This window comes from Erpetoichthys calabaricus, chromosome 17, assembly GCF_900747795.2.
Source record: "Erpetoichthys calabaricus chromosome 17, fErpCal1.3, whole genome shotgun sequence".
Taxonomy (NCBI): Eukaryota; Metazoa; Chordata; class Cladistia; order Polypteriformes; family Polypteridae; genus Erpetoichthys; species Erpetoichthys calabaricus.
In genome coordinates this window covers 59316833-59338521 of record NC_041410.2, presented here as the reverse complement: position 1 = coordinate 59338521, position 21689 = coordinate 59316833, and the positions used below count along the sequence as shown (strand labels likewise).

Genomic DNA, 21689 nt, shown 5'->3' with positions numbered 1-21689 from the left:
AGATGAAAAATGAAGGAATGGAACGAAAGTGTAAACCAAGAGTTCACCAATATTACTCAAAAAATTGCTTAACAGTTTATACAATGCATTATTTGTTTAGCGTTACCGAAATGGGGTTCGTTTAGAATATGCCGATTGGCAGACAGCAGAACGAGACAAACGCAACGGGCCACTAACAAGGCTCATTGTTAAACATGCTGAAGCTAACATTTACGGCAATCCCCTCTATTAGACTACAATGATCAACTGACTGTTGTTTATATTTGAAAATTAATCGTTTATTACAATGGCAAAATAACTATTTATTTTCGTTTAACTTAAAAACGAGTCTATCTTACATTGTAAAAAGTTAAATGTTGAAGCTTACTGTCACATCAGATATTTCAATAAAGATATGTTAAATAACCCTTGCACTCTGTAGTAAAGATTAGACCCATTTCCTGTCATTCTATGCTTCATGGGAAATGTAGTTTTATTGACCCGGAAGGTGCAGGTCAGTTAACGATGTTGCTTACTTTCAGATATTTGCAGTTCTTCGGCATTTTTCTCTTTCATTCCTACTTATTTGATTTAATATTTCGTGCCGATGTTAACACTATTTTTAAAATATTGTTAAAGCGTCAGCTAAATAATTAAAATGAGAAGTGAACTACTGTTCGAATTAAATGCGCTGGCCTCTAGTGCACATTGTGCTATGTAGTTATAAATTCGTATTTAACGTGTTATGTCGTTGGCACAATATATGAGTTTTGTACGCTCGCGGTGTTCCATACACGAAATATCCTCGGTGCGTTTCATTTGAGTATCAAGAACGTAATATTAAAACAAATAATTTCGATGCAGAAAGCTGTTGTATACAAATGGAAAGGAAAAAAGCAAAGTGCAAAACGGTAAAAATTGCATGATGGTGCAGCCCGCACTGAAATAAAATGTTATTCTGTGATTCGGCAAATGTTCATCTCCTCATTAGAGCAACTAGTAGTGCGATTTCACCACACTTTCTGACGTTTCCCCTGCCCTGAATATATTTTTTCTTCCACGTACATATAATCTTACGAGTAACCCAATAAAGGTCAGTAATTTATGTGGCAAATGTTGTTGTTGGTTTTTTTTTTAGTTTATATTACAGAAAGTAAGTGGTTGATGAGGTAGGAAGGATACATAATTTTGAATCCTATGTATAATGACATCACTTTCCTCAAGAGTAGCGAAAACGTAACTGCTAGGTACACTTTATAGAAACCTCCGTCTTGCATTAAATAAAGTTTATGTTCTTTCAAGTGTTTACATTTTTTTTTCTCAGTCCAAATTAAAAACGAATGTTCAGTATTTTTTATTGCTGAAGATTGTAAACATCTTTCAACTTTTAATGGTGTAAGTGATTTGGATATTGGAATAAATGCCAGAAAACATATATATAAATTTTTTATTATACGTGTCAATTTTTTAAAAAGTACAAAATAAGAGATCATGGTTTGTACCAATAAAGCAGAAGAATGTTTTAGAACAAATGTTTATTACTAACGAAAAATGTATAAAATAATAAAAAGGGGCTTTTACCTGAACTACCTGCAATAGCTACTATTACAGTATAAAGTGTTTTGTTTGAGAAGGTATGACTTTAAAATTGTACAAATCATAAAATGTGATTAGTTTATACCTATACTCCTTTTACTGTCTGAACTCACAATGTATTTTTTTCCTTTAACTTTTTTCTTAAAAACTTGTGGACATTATTTGCTCTTTTTAATATATTTTGTAATTCCTGTGAATCCCATGTGGTAAGTTTAGTCATATAAACCTTTAATATGAAGGTTAAAAAAGGGTTTTATAGTAGAGAATTAAGTTGTATTCTGTATTTTTTCGTACACGGTAGACGTATCTCACAAACTTTTAATTTTCCAGAAATGGCAAAAAAAGGTGATATTGTGGCAGAATTTCTTGGTCAGAATTCCCATTTGGAGCAGTGGTTAGAGTCACTTGCAGGAGAATGTGAGACAGAAAAGCAGTGGAGAGCCAGAAAAGAATTTATTCTACGAAACATGGAGAGCTTTCCAAACATCCAGCCTGGGAACTCGAGCCGTAGTCTGGATCAATTGTTGTCACTTTCCATGGTTTGGTCCAACCATGTTTTTCTTGGTTGTAGGTAAGTTTTCCAAATTGGCATCTCAAGTCAATAACTCAAATTACTGTTTGGAATTGACTATGTGGTTCTTGGAGTAAATAATTACTGTTGATCTAATTTAGTATTTACTGTGTTCTGTTTTAAACAGATATCCCCAGCAAGTGATGGATAAGATAACAGGGATGGCTGAAGGAATTATTGTGAATGACATTCCACTCCGTAAGACTCGAGATGAAATTATAGGCAAGGGAATAAGAAAGAACAGCTCAGGTGAAGGGAGAGCATTTTTGATGTCTGTTTTCCTTTCCTGAAAACTAATCCAAAGTAGTAATCTCTTTTTAAGAAATCATTAAGTTGTATTAAAGGGGGATTAAGAATGAATTGGTTTATGAGTTGGTTTATGATAGTTTTATTGCTTTTGATTGTAATATGAAATCCATTTAATTGGGTTGTTTCCACACATAGAAAAATAACGGTCAAGTTGAGCAAGTGAATATGTAAAGAAAATAACTCGGAACACATATATATATTATGTTGAATCTTTCAAGCAATTAAATATACAGACAACATGTTAAAATTATAACTTAAATTAGTCTACAAAGGAGATCACCATTTTGCCAAGTACTTTTGGCATGTACGTTTGTCTGATGTCTTTTTCTTGCAATTAAGAAACAGTATAACAAAAAACTTAACCTACAACAGAAAAAGTAAATCAGATCAGACAAAAGACAGAATCCACTCTCATACCTTATTAAGCTTTCATGTTCAAATCACTTTAGATATGGTGTCATAATCAGTAAAAGAATTTTTAGTGTTTTAAGTTAACTTATTGTTGATATAAGTGGTAGTATTTTGAAGAGGTGTCATGTTAAATTATTGCGTGCAGTGAAGAAACCAGAGACTGTTTTTACTCCTTGGGCAGCTTGTGTAGTGAAGTACTTCAGAGATTGATGAAATAGCATTGCTTCCAAACAAAATGGATTAGCACTGCTTTCTGATAACATTCCTTAGCTCTTAAGTTACCTGCTAGCTTTTTACAGTTAAAACAACACATTTTGATGTTATCAAAAGTAAAAAATCTTTCATATTTTAGTTTAACTTTTTGTAATAATGAAACCATTATAAAGTCAAATTTGCTAAATAATGGTGTATGTGTATGCTCTCTGAATATTTTCAGTACTGACAATGCACTGATGATTCACATTCACAGAAGAATCCATATTAAGGAAAACAAATACTGAGACTTCATATAGGTCATTATGTGCTATTAGAGAAAAACACATTTATATTTACACTATAGCTGTGCATTCAGAAGTATGAATAAACATATTACAGCTTGATGGATATAAACACTCCCTTCTTACTCTCCTGTGTTGCCTTCTATTATGTACAGTATACGTTTCCCATCAGCACAAAGCAACTGGTATGTGAATTTCCCATTGGGATTAATAAAGTATCTATCTATCTATCTATCTATCTATAAATCAAGAAGTGTTAAATACTTATTGAATTAGACTAATGTTCCCTAAGTTGTCTTAATGATATTTTTAACCTCTTATAACAACTTGTAAAGCAGAAGAAACCAGAGTGACTTTGGTTATTGTACTTGATTAAGCTGAACCTCCATTAGTTAACAATTATATACATAGTTGGCACAGTAGTTAGCATGCTGCCTCAAAGATTTACGTTTGAATCCTGTGCCAGATCCTTGTCCCTGAGTTTTATTTCAGGTGTTCAAGTCTTACCATCGTTAATATCTGTGTTGGATTAATGTTTAATTTTAAATTGGCCCTTGTGGGTATGTAGTGAGTGGATAGGTGAGTCTTGGGAAGTACTAGAAACCCACCCAGGGTTAGCTTTTGTCTTGCACACAGTGCTGCTGAGATAGGTGTTAAACTGTTTTTTATTACTAATACTGTTGTTGAATAAAGGAACTGTTCATTGCTAGCAGATTAAAGAAGCAAGTAACTTTATCAAGTATCTGTTCTTCAATCTGTTTTCAAACAGTATCGGGCACGAGAAAGGAATCAACCCTGGACAGGGTGCCAGTCCATTGCATTGAGACACACACACACACCCCTACACCCACAACTTACTCATACCCAGCTAGTTTCAATTTTCTGATTAACAAGCAGTCCAAGATGAATTCAAAAAGGAAAAATGACTCTAATATGCATGTTAAGCAAAAGAGCTGTCAAGGAGAAGGTAAAGAGTATTAGGTATGGTAAAAGTAAGCTAGAATGTACAGTTAGGTCCATAAATATTTGGACAGAGACAACGTTTTTCTAATTTTGGTTCTGTACATTACCACAATGAATTTTAAGTGAAACAACTCAGATGCAGTTGAAGTGCAGACTTTTAGCTTTAATTCAGTGGGGTGAACAAAACAATTGCGTAAAAATGTGTGGCAACTGAAGCATTTTTTTAACACAATCCCTTCATTTCAGGGGCTCAAAAGTAATTGGACAATTGACTCAAAGGTTGTTTCATGGGCAGGTGTGGGCAAGTCCGTCGTTATGCCATTATCAATTAAGCAGGTAAAAGGTCTGGAGTTGATTTGAGGTGTGGTGCTTGCATGTGGAAGATTTTGCTGTGAACAGACAACATGCGGTCAAAGGAGCTCTCCATGCAGGTGAAAGAAGTCATCCTTAAGCTGCGAAAACAGAAAAAACCCATCCGAGAAATTCCTACAATATTACGAGTGGCAAAATCTACAGTTTGGTACATCCTGAGAAAGAAAGCAAGCACTCAGCAACGCAAAAAGACCTGGACGTCCACGGAAGACAACAGTGGTGGGTGATCGCAGAATCATTTCCATGGTGAAGAGAAACCCCTTCACAACAGCCAACCAAGTGAACAACACTCTCCAGGGGGTAGGCGTATCGATATCCAAGTCTACCATAAAGAGAAGACTGCATGAAAGTAAATACAGAGGGTGCACTGCAAGGTGCAAGCCACTCATAAGCCTCAAGAATAGAAAGGCTAGATTGGACTTTGCTAAAGAACATCTAACAAAGCCAGCACAGTTCTGGAAAAACATTCTTTGGACAGATGAAACCAAGATCAACCTCTACCAGAATGATGGCAAGAAAAAAGTGTGGAGAAGGCGTGGAAGAGCTCATTATCCAAAGCATACCACATCATCTGTAAAACACGGTAGAGGCAGTGTGATGGCTTGGGCGTGCATGGCTGCCAGTGGCACTGGGACACTAGTGTTTATTGATGATGTGACACAGGACAGAAGCAGCCAAATGATTTCTGAGGTGTTCAGAGATGTACTGTCTGCTCAAATCCAGCTAAATGCAGTCAAATTGATTGGGCGGCATTACTTGATACAGATGGACAATGACCCAAAACATACAGCCAAAGCAACCCAGGAGTTTATTAAAGCAAAGAAGTGGAAAATATTTGAATCGACAAGTCAGTCACCTGATCTTAACCCAACTGAGCATGCATTTCACTTGTTGAAGACTAAACTTGGGACAGAAAGGCCCACAAACAAACAGCAACTGAAAGCCGCTGCAGTAAAGGCCTGGCAGAGCATTAAAAAGGAGGAAACCCAGCATCTGGTGATGTCCATGAGTTCAGGACTTCAGGCTGTCATTGCCAGCAAAGGGTTTTCAACCAAGTATTAGAAATAAACATTTTATTTCCAGTTATTTAATTTGTCTAATTACTTTTGAGCCCCTGAAATGAATGGATTGTGTTAAAAAAAATGCTTTAGTTGCCTCACATTTTTATGCAATTGTTTTGTTCACCCCATTGAATTAAAGCTGAAAGTCTGCACTTCAACTGCATCAGAGTTGTTTCATTTAAAATTCATTGTGGTAATGTACAGAACCAAAATTAGAAAAAAAGTTGTGTCTGTCCAAATATTTATGGACCTATCTGTACATGCAGTGAATTTGTACTTTATTGAAGTTTATACTTGTGAATAGATCAGAACCTCTCAAAAACAACAGGAACTACTAAGGATGAACTTAGTTACTTGGAAGTTGTCAAGGGGGGCGTACTGCTTAAATTAAAAAGGATGAAATCTAACAAATCACCAGGACCAAGTAACATTTATCCTTGAGAGCTTAACGAAGTTAGTGAGTACATATATAAACCCTTGGCTCATATTCTCTTACATCTGTGCACACTGGGGAAATTCTTGAAGACAGAAGGCTAGAAAATATTATCAAGTTTTATGAAAAAGGTGATTTTGGCTGATCCAAGTAACTGTAGGTCAATAAGCTTAACATGCATTGCAGCTAAATTACTTTTAGCTGTTGTTAAGGACAAGATCAAACAGCACACCTTGGAATTATAGCAAATATTCTGATAAAAGAGGTGCATATCATATTTATCTTGATTGTCAAAAGACTTTGACATGAAAGGTTACAGTGGTGGAGAGAGTACTAAAAATTCTACTCAAGTAGATGTATTGTTACTTGGACAAAAATTTACTGACATAGAAGTTGAAGTATCTGACATGTAAAAGTGAAGTTTTGTTATTTTAGAAAAGAAAAAACATAGTCAATATCTTCAAATATATATGCTATCATTCTGAAAGCAGAGAAAAATATATGTAGTACAATAACAGATTTTATTTATCAAAAGTTACATTAATGACACATACACATGTAGAAATGGTGTACATATATGGAAATTAAATTTTAAACTGTACATATTATGCATATTCCTAGTGTGGCAAGGAAGTAATCAGGACGGAGTGGTGGCTCTGAGGCTAGGGATATGCCCTGGCAATCGGAAGGTTGCCGGTTCGAATCCCGTAAATGCCAAAAGGTACTCTGCTCTGTTGGGCCCTTCAGCAAGGCCCTTAACCTGCAATTGCTGAGCGCTTTGAGTAATGAGAAAAGCGCTATATAAATGCAAAGAATTATTATTAAAAAGAAAGAATTAATCATCCTTAAAAATCAGTTAACAATGTAGTCTGTAGTTCTCAATTTTTAAACTTCATTTGAGACACCAGCGATTTCAGTGGAGAGAAAACAAAAGCTAAAGCTTTGCAAATAAAGGTTTGCAATAGGAAATGGGAGAAATGAAAGTGTTTTTTACATCCAAACAGCAAGGTTTCTTAACCTTATTGATATTGGGTAAATAGAATCGGCACCAGGTTATACTGCACTTCCTCAAATACATGAAAGTATTGAATAAGAAAACAAAAATGTAGGCATTTGCAGCAGAAAGTTTTTCATTTAAACAGAAATGGCCTTTGATTATTACTGATTAGTGAGGAGTGAACATTGCCGAGTTCTTTTCGCAGTGAGTTTCCCGAAATCACAAATGTTTGCGATATTTGACAAACTTGGCAAACTGCATTAAAGTCAATGGGGAAGGATTAACTGAAGTAGATTTGACTGGATTATAATAGTGTAGTCGTCTTTAAAGTGTACCTGAGGGCTAATTATTATGCACGCATAGGGCACACGCCGCCTTCTTTTATGTTGACGTGGAACTCGAACATTGACTTGCACATTTGGCTACAAGCACAGATAACGCATCCCACGGAGTCTGTAATGCAAGTGATCAGCATTATATACAGTTGTGCTTGAAAGTTTGTGAACCCTTTAGAATTTTCTATATTTCTGCATAAATATGACCTAAAACATCATCAGATTTTCACTCAAGTCCTAAAAGTAGATAAAGAAAAACCAGTTAAACAAATGAGACAAAAATATTATACTTGGTCATTTATTTGTTAAGGAAAATGATCGAATTTTAAATATTTGTGAGTGGCAAAAGTATGTGAACCTTTGCTTTCAGTATCTGGTGTGACCCCCCTTTTGCAGCAATAACTGCAACTAAACGTTTCCGGTAACTGTTGATCAGTCCTGCACACCGGCTTGGAGAAATTTTAGCACATTCCTCCGTACAGAACAGTTTCAACTCTGGGATGTTGGTGGGTTTCCTCACATTAACTGCTCGCTTCAGGTCCTTTCGCAACATTTGGATTAAGGTCAGGACTTTGACTTGGCCATTCCAAAACATTAACTTTATTATTCTTTAACCATTCTTTGGTAGAACGACTTGTGTGCTTAGGGGTCGTTGTCTTGCTGCATGACTCACCTTCTCTTGAGATTCAGTTCATGGACAGATGTCCTGACATTTTCCTTTGGAATTGTCTGATACTGTATAATTCAGAATTCATTGTTCCATCAATCAAGGCAAGCCGTCCTGGCCCAGATGCAGCAAAACAGGCCCAAACCATGATACTACCACCACCATGTTTCACAGATGGGATAAGATTCTTATGCTGGAATGCAGTGTTTTCCTTTCTCCAAACATAGAACTTTTTGGTTTAAATGAAAAGCGTTATTTTGGTCTTATCCGTCCACAAAACATTCTTCCAATAGCCTTCTGGTTTGTCCATGTGATCTTTAGCAAACTGCAGACGAGCAGCAATGTTTTTTTTGGAGAGCAGAGCCATGCACACCATTGTTGTTCAGTGTTCTGATGGTGGACTCATGAACATGGACATTAGCCAATGTGAGAGAGGCCTTCATTTGCATAGAAGTTACCCTGGGGTCCTTTGTGACCTCTCCAACTATTACACGCCTTGCTCTTGGAGTGATCTTTGTTGGTCGACCACCCCTGGAGAGGGTAACAATGGTCTTGAATTTCCTCCATTTGTACACAATCTGTCTGACTGTGGATTGGTGGAGTCCAAACTCTTTAGAGATGGTTTTGTAACCTTTTCCAGCCTAATGAGCATCAACAACTCTTTTTCTGAGGTCCTCAGAAATCTCCTTTGTTCGTGCCATGATACAGTTCCACAAACGTGTTGTGAAGAGCAGACTTTGATAGATCCCTGTTCTTTAAATAACACAGGGTGCCCACTCACACCTGATTGTCATCCCATTGATTGGAAACACCTGACTCTAATTTCACCTTCAAACTAACTGCTAATCCTAGAGGTTCACATACTTTTGCCACTCACAAATATGTAATACCAGCAAACCCACCATTCTTGAAAGAATCGCAAATCCAAGAATGGCAATCACTTTCTGTTCCCTCCAATATTTGGAGGGAAGAAAAATCATGGAGGGTGGGTGCGTCCTGGGAAAGTTTTCATTTAATTAAATAAACATATTTGTACTAAAGCGGTTTCTTTTTGGAGCCATGACTCATCTGGTTCTGGTGTTTCAGAAGCGCGTTGTAGGCGCTTGCATTCATTGTTTATATCCATGCGGTCTTGTTTTTGTTTTTCTATGGCTGTGTCGTTAGATAGAAGTCGTTTGCTGACGGTGGCAGATTCGCATGCTGAAGTGACCATGGTGGCAGATCTGGGCTTGGAGGGCTACATTACTAAACAAAGGTGGTATATGCGGTGGTGTGGGCGGTCGTGTTCGGGCGGCGGTGGTAGTGTGTATGGCTTGCTTGTGGCCTCTGGCATCTGTGCATATATACAACCTGGCGTGCACGCTTTACCTCTAGTTTAGTTTACAGGTTGTGTTATATTGTTTGGACGCCACCTACTGACTCTGGGAAGCCACTGGGTTTGACTCTGGAGCGCCAAGGTTCTGTTGGTACTTCTGGCCTCTGCAATCCTTGTATATATACAAACATTACTAAACGAAGGTTGTATATGCGGTGGTGTTCGCGTCGGGCGGGGGTTGTATTGTGACCTGAAGTTTAGTTTACAGGTTGTGTTGTGTTGTTTGGGCGCCACTTACTGACTCTGGGAAGCCGCTGGGTTTGACTCTGGGGTGCTGAGGCGCAGTGCGCGTGCGCTTTCGGTGCGTCTGGCATCCGTGCATATATCCAACCTTCGTTTAGTAATATATATTTCAATCATTTTCCTCAATAAATAAATGACCAAGTATAATATTTTTGTCTCATTTGTTTAACTGGTTTCTCTTTATCTACTTTTAGGACTTGAGTGAAAATCTGATGATGTTTTAGGTCATATTTATGCAGAAATACAGAAAATTCTAAAGGGTTCACAAACTTTCAAGCACAACTGTACCTGGAGGGTGGTCTCATCAAGATTGGCTCTTACAGCTCCTGAGGACGTTGCCCTGGCCTCACAATTATTATGGGGTACTGGTATTAAAAAAAAAAAAATATATATATATATATATATATAAATTCTCCTACACCAGCCAGATTATCACTAAATAATTCGACGAACAGGGGCAAACAGGAACACAGAGAATTCACTGCGAATAATGCTTTGGCTATTGCTGATCTGAAGTACAGTACTTAACGTGTACATGTATGTACAGTATGTTTTGTCAGTTGTTACTTGAAATTTGTGCTTAGACCAATACAATACTGTGTGTCGGCTGCTGGTTATGTGTGGCATCAAAATAAAGTAATTTGAAAGAGAGCACAGCTATGCCACTCATGCATTATGCATCGAAGGGGAGCATCTTTTTTTAAAAATGCTGCCTTCCTGTTATTGTAGCTTATCCTTTCAGACAACCGGGCACTAATTCGATTACAACAATATTTGTCTACAGTGGTGGATTTATAGCTTATGGTGGCTAACGCGCAGACTTAGTTGGAGCCATTTTCTTATGTCAAAATGTTAAATTTAATTTTAAAAGACTCAGTAAGGGCATTGTAATCTAACAATGTTCTGCACATTTTATTCAAAATGTAACATATCAAATTACTGTAGTAAAAAAAATTACCGTAATGTAACAGTTAAATTACAAAAAGCTGAGCCGCTAATCATTCACCCTTCAAGAATAGATCAGAAGCACAGATACCTATATGTTTTATATCAGTAAAACTGATGCAGTAAACAATTAAAATTATGTCATCATTATCACTGGATTAAACTGTTTCAATTAGTGACCAGTTCTTTGGCGTAGTAGCTATTATATTTAACCAAATATAAAACATCAGTAAACATTTTATAACTGTTTTTTTTTATTTATAGACCCATTTACAAAAGTATAGAAAAGTATTTAATGGTGGTGTTTTCCATTTTTTTAATGAGATTAAATAAATAGAGGGGATCAGAATTTTTAGAAAAAATGTTTTTTTTTTTTTTTTTTTTCCACACAAATATTAAGTGTTTTAGTACATAATCATTGCGAGACTGTGGCAATACAAAATATTTTCCATGAAATATTTTTGCACTTTGAAACAATTAATTGATACTGGCAGCTTAAACATGGCTTAACATTTAAACATATGTGTATTTATCTTTTTAAAAAACAGTTATAGCCTTTACGTTTTCAGTAGATTTTAATGTAAAATTATGCAATTAATTGTATGTATTTGTATGGGAGTTTATTTTCCTGTGTGCCAACTACTCATTTCTGAGATGAATTTATAAAAATTAATTTAAATTCTCAATATGTACTTGTTTCTTACCTATCTTAAACTTTATCGTATACAACAGTACATAGTATTTAAACTGTCATCTTCTTTGCCAAAAGTGATATTTTGCAGTGCAGAACACTCCATAGCTAAAATCGGAAAATTTGGTAAATATCGGTGAGCATTAGAGGACTATAAGTATTTTTTTTTCTTTTTCACTGTAAGCTTTTTCACAACCTAATTTTTAATAATGGTAATTGGTTGTCCTGTCTTTTTTTGTTACTACTTCAGCTAACAGATGCAGCATGCCTTTCTATACCTATTAGTCTGCCTGTTTGGCTCTCAGAATTTTTCTGAAGTATCGTTCAAATATCAACAACTTTGATTTTTGTCATTTATGCTACATTATTTTAGAACATTAGAACAATCTAGACAAGAACAGGCCATTCAGCCCAACAAAGCTTGCCAGTGCTGTCCACGTAATTCTTCTAAAAAAAAAAACAACGTCTAGTTTTGAAAGTCCCTAAATTCTATCTTTCTACTATGGTACTTGGTAGCTTATTCCAGTGTCAGTGGTTCTCTGACAAAGAAAAACTTCCTAATGTGTGTGTGAAATTTACCCTTAACAAGTTTCCAACTGTGTGCAAGTGTTCTTGATTACCTTATTTTAAAAATAACAGTCTCGATCCACTGTACTAATTCCCTTCATAATTTTAAACACTTCAATCATGTCACCTCTTATTCTTCTTTTGCTTAAAACTGAAAAGACTCCGCTCTTTTAATCTTTCTTCATTATTCATCCCCTGTAGCCCCGCAATGAGCCTAGTTACTCTTCTCTGGACCTTTTCTAGTGCTCCCATGTCCCTTTTGTAGTTTGGAGATCAAAACTGCACACAATACTCCAGATGAAGCCTCACCAGTACGTTATAAAGCTTGAGCATAACCTCCTTGGACTGGTACTCCACACATCATGCTATATAACCTAACATTCTGTTTACCTTCTTAATGGCTTCTGAACACTGTCTGGAAGTTGATAGCGTAGAGTCCACTACGACACTAAATCTCTCTCATGAGGTGTACTCTTGGTTTTTGGACCTCCCATTCAAACCTAATATTTTTACTTCCTATGTGTAATACGTTACATTTACTGACTTTAAATTTCATCTGCCACAAATCTGCCTAAGTCCATATGCTGTCCAAGTCCTACTGTAATGATTTAACGGATTCCAAATTATCTGCCAATCCACCTATCTCAGTATCATCTGCAAACTTAACCAGCTTGTTACTTATATTCCTATCTAAATCATATGGAATTCTTCCAGTTGAGCAAGTATACATGTTAGTAGTGAGGTAAAGGCAATTACGATTTGTTTGTCCTTCTCCTCTTTAAGCCCATCTGGGAGAACACCAAACATAGCTGTTAATGAGATAGCCTTGGTGTCACAATCATACCTATCTGATGGACATTTAAAGATTTTTGTCCAAAATGGTCTTATTTTGTTGCGTGCCTAAAACATGTGGCCCAGTGAGGCTGGATTTGGGTTACAACGATCACAGGTTGAATCTTGCCCTGCAAAAATTTTGGATAGTTTTAATCGAGATAGAAGATAGATTTTAAGTTGAATAATTGTGTGCCTTTGCATTTGGAACTAGAGTGTATTCTGTGCATGGCTGTCTTCCACTCCTTTTGCACTCCCTTTCCACTCCTTCTGAAATATTAAGTGAAAGATCCTTTCCCCATTCTACCTTGGGATCTTTGAAAGGATGGGACTTTAAAATGTTTTTATAAATTTTAGAGATGCTATCTGAGTCTTCAAGGCTAATCAATATTTCTTTTGGAATAGAAATAGATGGAAGGTGAGGGAAAGGTGAGCAAAGTTTCTAACTTGAAAGTAGTGGAAAAATTGTTTGGATGAGAAATTAAATTTGATACAGATACAGCCTCTTGTATCCTGCCAAATTGAAAGTGGATATTGATGGTCAGTTTTACATTTTTAGTTCTCTGAATTAAAGATGATTTGCTTGCAACTTGGACCATTTGTAATACAACATTTGCTATAACTGTACATTCTATTTCCTTTTTGGCCACCTTTCCTGTTTTTTTTTGTTGTAAACTTCAGTTAGTATACTGAAATTGTTTTCATTGAATATATGTACAGTAGTGGCCAAAAGTTTTGGCAGTAACACAGATGTGTTTTGCAAAATTTGTGGCTTCAGTTTTTGTGGTGACAATTTACATTGTTTTTGTATTATTGTGCAGAGTGATCAGATGCATATTAATTAATTCCAAATAGCTTTATTAGCATACAAAGTTAAATTTGTCACAAAAATCCATTTTCACTTATTTTAGCCCTAGCAGAAACTGATCAGTTAAAATTGTCCTGCAAGCACCAGGACTGTCTCCTTCTGAGGAGTCCACTAAAGAAATCGTATTGCCACCAGTGCAGTGCTTGCTCAGTATTGATCGCAGGTGGGTGTGAGTGCATCTCAGACTTTTGGACAATGGCGTTGTGTCAAGAAGGGCAGTAAAGAAGCCACTTCTTTCCAAGAAAAAACATCAAGGACAGACTGAAATTCTGCAGGAAGTACAAGGATAGGACAGCAGAAGACTGGTGCAAAGTTAATTTTTTGGATTATCCTCCTTCCAACTGTTTGGGACATCTGGAAAATTGATTGTTTGGAGAAGGAAATGGTGAACACTAGCATGATTCTTGTGTTGTGCCAACAGTGAAGCATCCTGAGACAATCCATGTGTGGGATTGCTTCTCATCCAAGGGAGTGGTTAACTCGCAATTCAGCCCATGGATACTGCCATAAATAAAGAATTGTATTAAAACATCCTTCAAGAGCAACTTCTCCGAACAATCCATTCACAATTTGGTGAAGATCTGTGTATTTTCCAGCATGATGGAGCACCATGTCACAAGGCAAAAGTGTTCTTCAGTATACCATAGAAACATGTGAAAAAATAATCTGAAATTGCTGAAGTAGCAAAGTTTGCAAAACACAACATTTGTGTCATTGCCAAAACTTTTGGCCACTACTGTATTTTTTGGCAACCACAAAGTAACTAGCTATTTACAGTGTGTTGTTTTTTTTTCATGCTATCATATGTTATCTTAGTCTCCATGAGAACTATTTAACATCATTCCCTATGTTTATTGTATTGGGACTGTTTAAGGTCATGCTCTAGGTTAAATGTATTTGGACTGTACTTTCAAAAGATACCTTGTTTCAACCTTTTCTATTGCAATAACAGCAATTACAACACAGATGGAGATAAAATTATAGACCATAAAAAATATAACACACACACAGTTATAACACAAACTTTTAGCCAAGAATTCATTTCTATCTTTCCTAAGAAAAATAAGGACTTACTACAGTGTGCATCATACAGACCAATCTTACTCTTGAATAATGACGTTGAGATACTTTTCAAAGTTCTAGCTAGAAGGATTGAGAAAGTGCTTCCTTCTGTAATATCACAAGACCGAACTGGATTTATTAAAGGCAAACACTCAGCCTCTAATCTTTGACATTAATATAATATATCCATCCATCCATCCATTGTCCAACCCACTAAATCCGAACACAGGGTCACACGGGGGTCTGCCGGAGCCAATCCCAGCCAACACAGGGCACAAGGCAGGAACCAATCCCGGGCAGGGTGCCAACCCACCACAGGGCACACACACACACACCAAGCACAATTTAGAATCGCCAATCCACCTAACCTGCATGTCTTTGGACTGTGGGAGGAAACCGGAGCGCCCAGCAGAAACCCACGCAGACACAGGGAGAACATGCAAACTCCACGCAGGGAGGACCCGGGAAGCGAACCCAGGTCTCCTAACTGCGAGGCAGCAGCGCTACCACTGCGCCACTCCTAATATAATATATTCATCTATTAAATCTAACAGCGTAGAGATCTTACTATCTTTGGATGCAGAACTAGAAATATTTTTAATCTCATGCTTCCATTCACAATGGAGAGAAAAAAGTATAGGATATAATAAAAGACATAGATGAGCAATGCTGTACAGTGGTAAAGAATGTAAAAACCTCCATGGTAAAAAGATAAAAAAAAAAATCTTGCATTACTCCTGTTGCATAATCCACATGTCATTTATCCAGTTATATGCATAAAATTTGCTAAAATACTGTTAAAATATATTCTTCCAGAATAATTGGTATACATCATGAACCAGAAACTAAAGTTTCATAGGATTGAGTTTTTGAATTGAAGAACTGTCCCTGTTCCTCATTCATTGGTCATAAGTACTGCCTTCAATTCATTAAATGACTCCCATAAGACTTTAGTTTCCAATGTATGGTGATTGCTGATTATTCCAGAACTAGACAAAGAGCCCGTTTCGACAACGTAAGATGAAACGGGCACAAGTTTGTCTCAGCAGTGTATGAAGAACAAATGATAAGTACAATATGGAATAGTAATAAGTATAAGCACCACAAACCTGATATAAGTGTATTGAATGAATGCGTAATTGAATCAAAATGCGTAATTAGGCCTCGAGCTATAGTCGAAATCGCCATTCAGGCCTGTAGAGCTTTAATCGAAGTCGCCTTTCTCTTTGAATTTTTGCAGCCGTAAATCCGCTGCCTACCGCGAAGTTGGGGTTGGATGTCGGTCTCGTAAGGTTATTCGGGCAGCTGCGCAGAAGGTGACTGCGCATTCGGCTTCGGACGTGCGCAGAAGGCGACTGCGCATTTGGCTTCGGACAGACGTGAGTGAGTGAGTGAGGAGACAGGCGAATTATGTATTAAGATTAAGTATTTAACAATATTTTATCAATGTTGGACTCTTCACTGTTTGCATCAAGACAGTTTACAGAAACTATCAAGGAAGCTAATAGTAGGTTAAATTATATATCATAATCTGTGAAGTTTAAATCAAGGAATATTATGCTTAAGTTATATAACACACTTGTGAAGCTTCACTTGGAATTCACATATTCAGTTTTTGTCTCCATATTACAAAAAAGACATAGCAGTGATTGAGAAAGGCCAGGGAAAAAGGTCTGCAATGAAAATGGGTATGTAGTCTTTTGATATTCAAGCGCATGTTTTTTTAGAAAGTATTGCATTTAATTTGTTTTTTGCCAAAATAATACAACTTCTTTAGAATATTGTAAATGGATCAAAAACAGAATAGCAGATTTTAAGACTTTTATTTATTTGTTACAGATCTGAAAATCGCATCCTCTCAAGTAAAGTTAAACAGCAGAGGCCAAGACTCAAGCAGAAATGGGAGTGGAACTTCAAAATCTCAAGGAAGTCACCCAGATACCCAGCATGCACATAAAGATAAATCTCTGAAAAATGTGCGAAGCAGTAGTAATGAAGGTTCACATGTTGCTATGAAATGTGGGCCTTCCCCTCAGGCTCCCAAAGAATATCAGGCTTTTTTCAATCGGCTTTACAAGGCTGTAGCATGGAAGCTGGTGTCAGCTGGGGGATTTGGACCAAATCTGGACTATTTTGCCATTTTGCAAGCTTGTGTGGAGTCATCAAAATCCAGCTTAACCTGTATATTTGTGCCACTTAAAGAAATTCCAGACCTGCCTTCTACTCACTCTCAGCAGGAGGGCCTTGTTTGTGAGCTAAGGTGTCGGACAGTATATTTGGGTACAGGCTATGGTCGTGGCGAGGACAGTGCCAAAGCTATGGCAGCACGAGAGGCTCTAAAAGTGTTCCAAGGTCGCAAAGTGACAGTGAAAATATGCAAACGTAAATACCATGGCCAGGATGTGGAAGACTTGATTTTGCAGGATGACCAGCTAAGAAACTCTGGACTCCCTCCTGCTCTTAGTTATCCTTTTGAATCAGAACACCAAGATTTAGGAAACATCAACCTCTAGTTCTCTCTTTGGAAGTACTGACATCTGTGCAGCACTGAAAGTAACCTGTCAGTTGTGATTCTGAACAAAGTAACCAGGGTACCCCATATATTCATGCTTTATTTTCACTAACTTTTTATTTAACTATATCTTTATTCTTGCAGCCTTTAAAATAAATTAGTATTACCATGCTAAGTTAAAGTCACAGAAAGCAAATTCTCATAAACCCAAGTTAATTTTCTTGTTAACAAGAGTAACTTTGCTAAGTCACTTTAAGTTTGTATTGAAAAAACATCATTAAGGCCATGTGTTTTGTCATCTAAAGAACTTGGAAAGCTGTTCCTTAATGACTGGTTTTTATCTACACAGAAAACAGTATGTACAAGTGTTGGAAACAAAAATGCTTTAACTCTGTTGGGTCAAGGATACTGTAGAAAATCATCTGTCTCTCTTTCTTTATTTATGACACTACTATCAGCATTGATTTTACTTGTGATGATAAATAAGCATGTAAAACTGATAGAAAAAAAATATTTATTTTTAAGGTTATAACTCTAAAATATTGACAGAAAATGTCTGTATTGGAAAGAAGTGTTTATAATGGAAATGGTGTTATAGAACCATAGATAATTTATAAAGAGCAGTCTCATTATAATAGAATTGGAGCTCTCAAAACTCATCACAACTTTGGAAATTCCATAATTACAGCTTAAGTAGGAAGTGTCAAATAATAAAAACTTGGCTGTCTGATATGTTTGAATTTGGAAATTCGCTCCATTTTGTTATATATATATGGGCTGAAAAAAATGCACAGAATATGTTTAATGCAGATGTAAGAAAATCATAGTTAAGATTAGAAAGGTAAATAAAGTAGCAGACAGAACTGATAAACAGTATGCCTGAAAGCCTGAAATTAAATTCAGGGTTAAGTTATAAAAGAAGCCCATTGTACCAGCTGTTGTAATATAAAGGATGCACTTTAGACTTTAGAAATAGATTCTAAGTGAACATAGAGAGAGAGATAAAAATAAGACCTGTTATAAACTGTTCTAGTCTGTTTATTAAATAAAATTTATGTTAGCCTGATTAAGCACTAAAAACAAGTTGGCAATTTAATTTTTTTTGGTTTGTACACACTTGTTTTAACAAAAAGTGGTAAATATATGCAAATGTTTTTTCTTCAATGTTGAAACACTTCAGAAGAAAATTGTTCCATTTGATTAAACTAATACTAGATAGTATATTATTTTCATTGTTTTGTTACCTTTACAGTACTTTTTCGCTGCAAACATTGTTTAATGTTGAATCTCTCTTCTTGTTGTAAACATTTTGTTCAGTTTAACACTTATCTGTTTGATCAGTGTGTTGGATTGTACGCTTTTTGATCATGCCAGCAAGATTTTAAATTGGTTTTCTTGTAGATGTGGACTTTTTGTATATCTTTGCATTGTCTTCTCAGGTAAATCAAACAAATCTTATAACACACAATTTGAGGGGTGCAAATACACTTCTGAAGTTGAGAATTGTATACTGTTTAAGTTAGTGAATCTGTCATTGATTCTGTGATTTTTTTTTTTTTTGTAACCTCTGCATTTTCAGCACTGTATTGTTGTGGTTTAAGTCCGATATACATTTTCACTGTAAAGGACTCTTCAGATTTTTCGACGTTATGAAGGTCCAGTTAAAATTGTCTGTTAAAGAGAATAATGTTATAATTATTCACTGCAGTTAATTAAGACTACAGTTGGAGAGAATCAACCATGTCCTGGATTAGGTAATCTCTTTACATACCGTTAAAGGAATCAAGATGTTTGTTTTTTCTCTCTGTGTTATATTTGAGAAGAAGTTATGTATAGCAGATATGTGTATTCTGTTTTCCATAATGGTATTTACAATGTAAGTTAAGAATTTAAAAGAATAGCAAAGTCTTTGAAACCCATCTTGTTACAGTTTAGAAAGAATGGTAACACCTTTGTCAATGTCTGCCAGCACAGTTTGTTCATATATTTTCCCAGGAACTAATGCTTATTATTGGTATGCCTTTAATATAATGTTTTATGTTCATTCATTAATGAGAAATAAACCATTGACCCTCCAGTGTAATTATTTATAGTTTATTACCATTGACTTTAAAAGCGAGATCTTTGTTGATAACAAAAAAGGAAAATTGCCAGTTCTGTAAAAGTGAAATCAATGTAACAAAGCCAGTGTTAAATATAACATTTAGCACATAAGTGTATTTGATAAATAATTTCTCATCATTTTCTTTATGATACTAATTTGTCTTTTTTATGTTGCATCAGATTTATAAGTACAAATTTTATCTTCCAGTTCCTAAATAAACTATCCAAAGAAATTATGCCCTTTGTATTTGTCTACATTGAGGATAAAATGTTTAATTTAAAATCCAGATGTGTTTGTTATGTGTTGCTGAGGAAACAGATTGAGACCCTCACAATAAAGCAGTGGTTTGGCATTCACCTTTTTGATTGCTCAGACAGAGACATTCGCTTTTTTACAAGGTAAGATGACCAGCAGACTCGTGTTATAATTTATTAAGCTTACATGCATATTCACCTATTCCTGAATAACGTTTAATGACTAATTATTGAAATTCTGTTTTTAAAGAAGCCTAATGTAATCACGTTTGCTCCATGTAAGTTAATAGTAGAGATAAGTTTTTAATATGTCCTGATCTTAACTTCATAATTGTGGATGCAGCTTGAAACAAATAGTGTGAAACCCTTCTCCTTTTTAGTTCCTGATGTTTGGCAAAATATTTGAATAATGCAACTTGCTTCATTTACCGTACGTCTGGGCATGTCTTGAAGTGATCAGGTGAAAAATGCATTGGCTAGTCCGTTTTGATATTGGCAGCCGGAAGTGCAGCAGCTGGCTGAATCCCTCTTACTTTAGTTTGATGTCCAACCTCTCATGTGGTACCTTATCAAACGCTTTCTGAAAGACACGATAAATATTATTGTATGCACCACTTTGATCATATTCTTTTGTTACATCCTCATAGAACTGCAACATGTTGATAAAATATGACCTCCCTCTTCTGAATCCATGCTGACTGTTCAGTAAAACTCCTGTTGTTGCCATGTGTTGCTCAGTCTTTTTCTTAATAATTCCTTCCTTTAATTTGCCATTGTTGCACATTAATCTTACTGGTTTATAGTTGATTGGATTTTCTTGATCACTCTTTTTATATAATGGGATAGTACTGTATATGATATTTCCTCAGTCTGTCAGCGGAGCAGGACAGTGACAGCAGTCTGTCGCTGAAGCTGGTCCTCTGTCTGGAGATGATACTGTTCAATGGATGCAGTGGATTCTCCATGATTGACAGGAGCCTGCTCGGCACCCATTGCTTCGCCACAGATGTCAAACTGTCCAGCTCTGTGCCTACAAAGGAGCCTGCCTTCCTCACCAGTTTGTCCAGGCATGAGGCGTCCCTCTTCTTTATGCTGCCTCCCCAGCACACCACTGCGTAGAAGAGGGCGCTCGCCACAACCATCTGATAGAACATCTGCAGCATCTTATTGCAGATGTTGAAGGATGCCAGTTTTCTAAGGAAGTATAGTCGGCTCTGTCTTCTCTTGCACAGAGCATCAGTATTGGCAGTCCAGTCCAGTTTATCATCCAGCTGTACTCCCAGGTATTTATAAGTCTGTACCCTCTGCACACAGTCACCTCTGATAATCACAGGGTCCGTGATGGGCTTGGGCCTCCTAAAATCCACCACCAGCTCTTTGGTTTTGCTGGTGTTCAGTTGTAGGTGGTTTGAGTCTCACCATTTAACAGTCTTTGATTAGGTTCCTATACTCCTCCTGCCTACTTCTGATGAAGCCCACGATAGCAGTGTCATCAGCGCACTTTTGCACGTGCCAGGGCTCCAAGTTGTATTGGAAGTCTGATGTATATAGGCTAAACAGGACTGGAGAAAGCACAGTCCCCTGCAGCGCTCCTGTGCTGCTGACCACAATGTCAGACCTGCAGTTCCCACAACACATACTGAGGTCGGTCTGTAAGATGGTTCACGATCCATGCCACCAGGTATAAATCTACTCCCATCTCTGTCAGCTTGTCCCTAAGGAGCAAAGGTTAGATGGTGTTGAAGGCGCTAGAGAAGTCCAGAAATAATTCTTACTGCGCCACTTCCTCTGTCCAAGTGGGAGAGGGATTGGTGTAGCATGTAGATGATGGCATCCTCCGCTCCCACGTTCTCCTGGTATGCGAACTGCAGAGGGTCGAGGGCGTGGCAGACCTGTGGCCTCAGGTGGTGAAGCAGCAGCCACTCCATGGTCTTCATCACATGTGACGTCAGGGTGACAGGCCTGAAGTCATTCAGCTCACCAGGACGTGATTCTTTTGGGACTGGGGTGATGCAAGATGTTTTCCAAAGCCTCGGGACTCTCCCC

General features: G+C 36.8%; 1 protein-coding gene across 2 annotated transcripts; it reads left to right on the top strand.

Annotated features, from left to right (window-relative positions):
* The first annotated feature begins 432 nt into the window (after positions 1-432).
* On the top strand, positions 433-19368 carry cdkn2aip (CDKN2A interacting protein). 2 transcript variants are annotated; one of them, XM_028823112.2, is made up of 4 exons: positions 433-493; positions 1906-2146; positions 2274-2395; positions 16613-19368. In XM_028823112.2, the coding sequence occupies exons 1-4, from the start codon at positions 451-453 to the stop codon at positions 17284-17286; spliced, it is 1080 nt and encodes a 359-aa protein (XP_028678945.1). In that variant the 5' UTR covers positions 433-450; the 3' UTR covers positions 17287-19368. The 2 variants fall into 2 exon arrangements, with proteins under 2 accessions (XP_028678945.1, XP_028678947.1); XM_028823114.2 differs by lacking the exon at positions 433-493 and adding an exon at positions 1542-1613.
* Positions 19369-21689: the final 2321 nt, after the last annotated feature.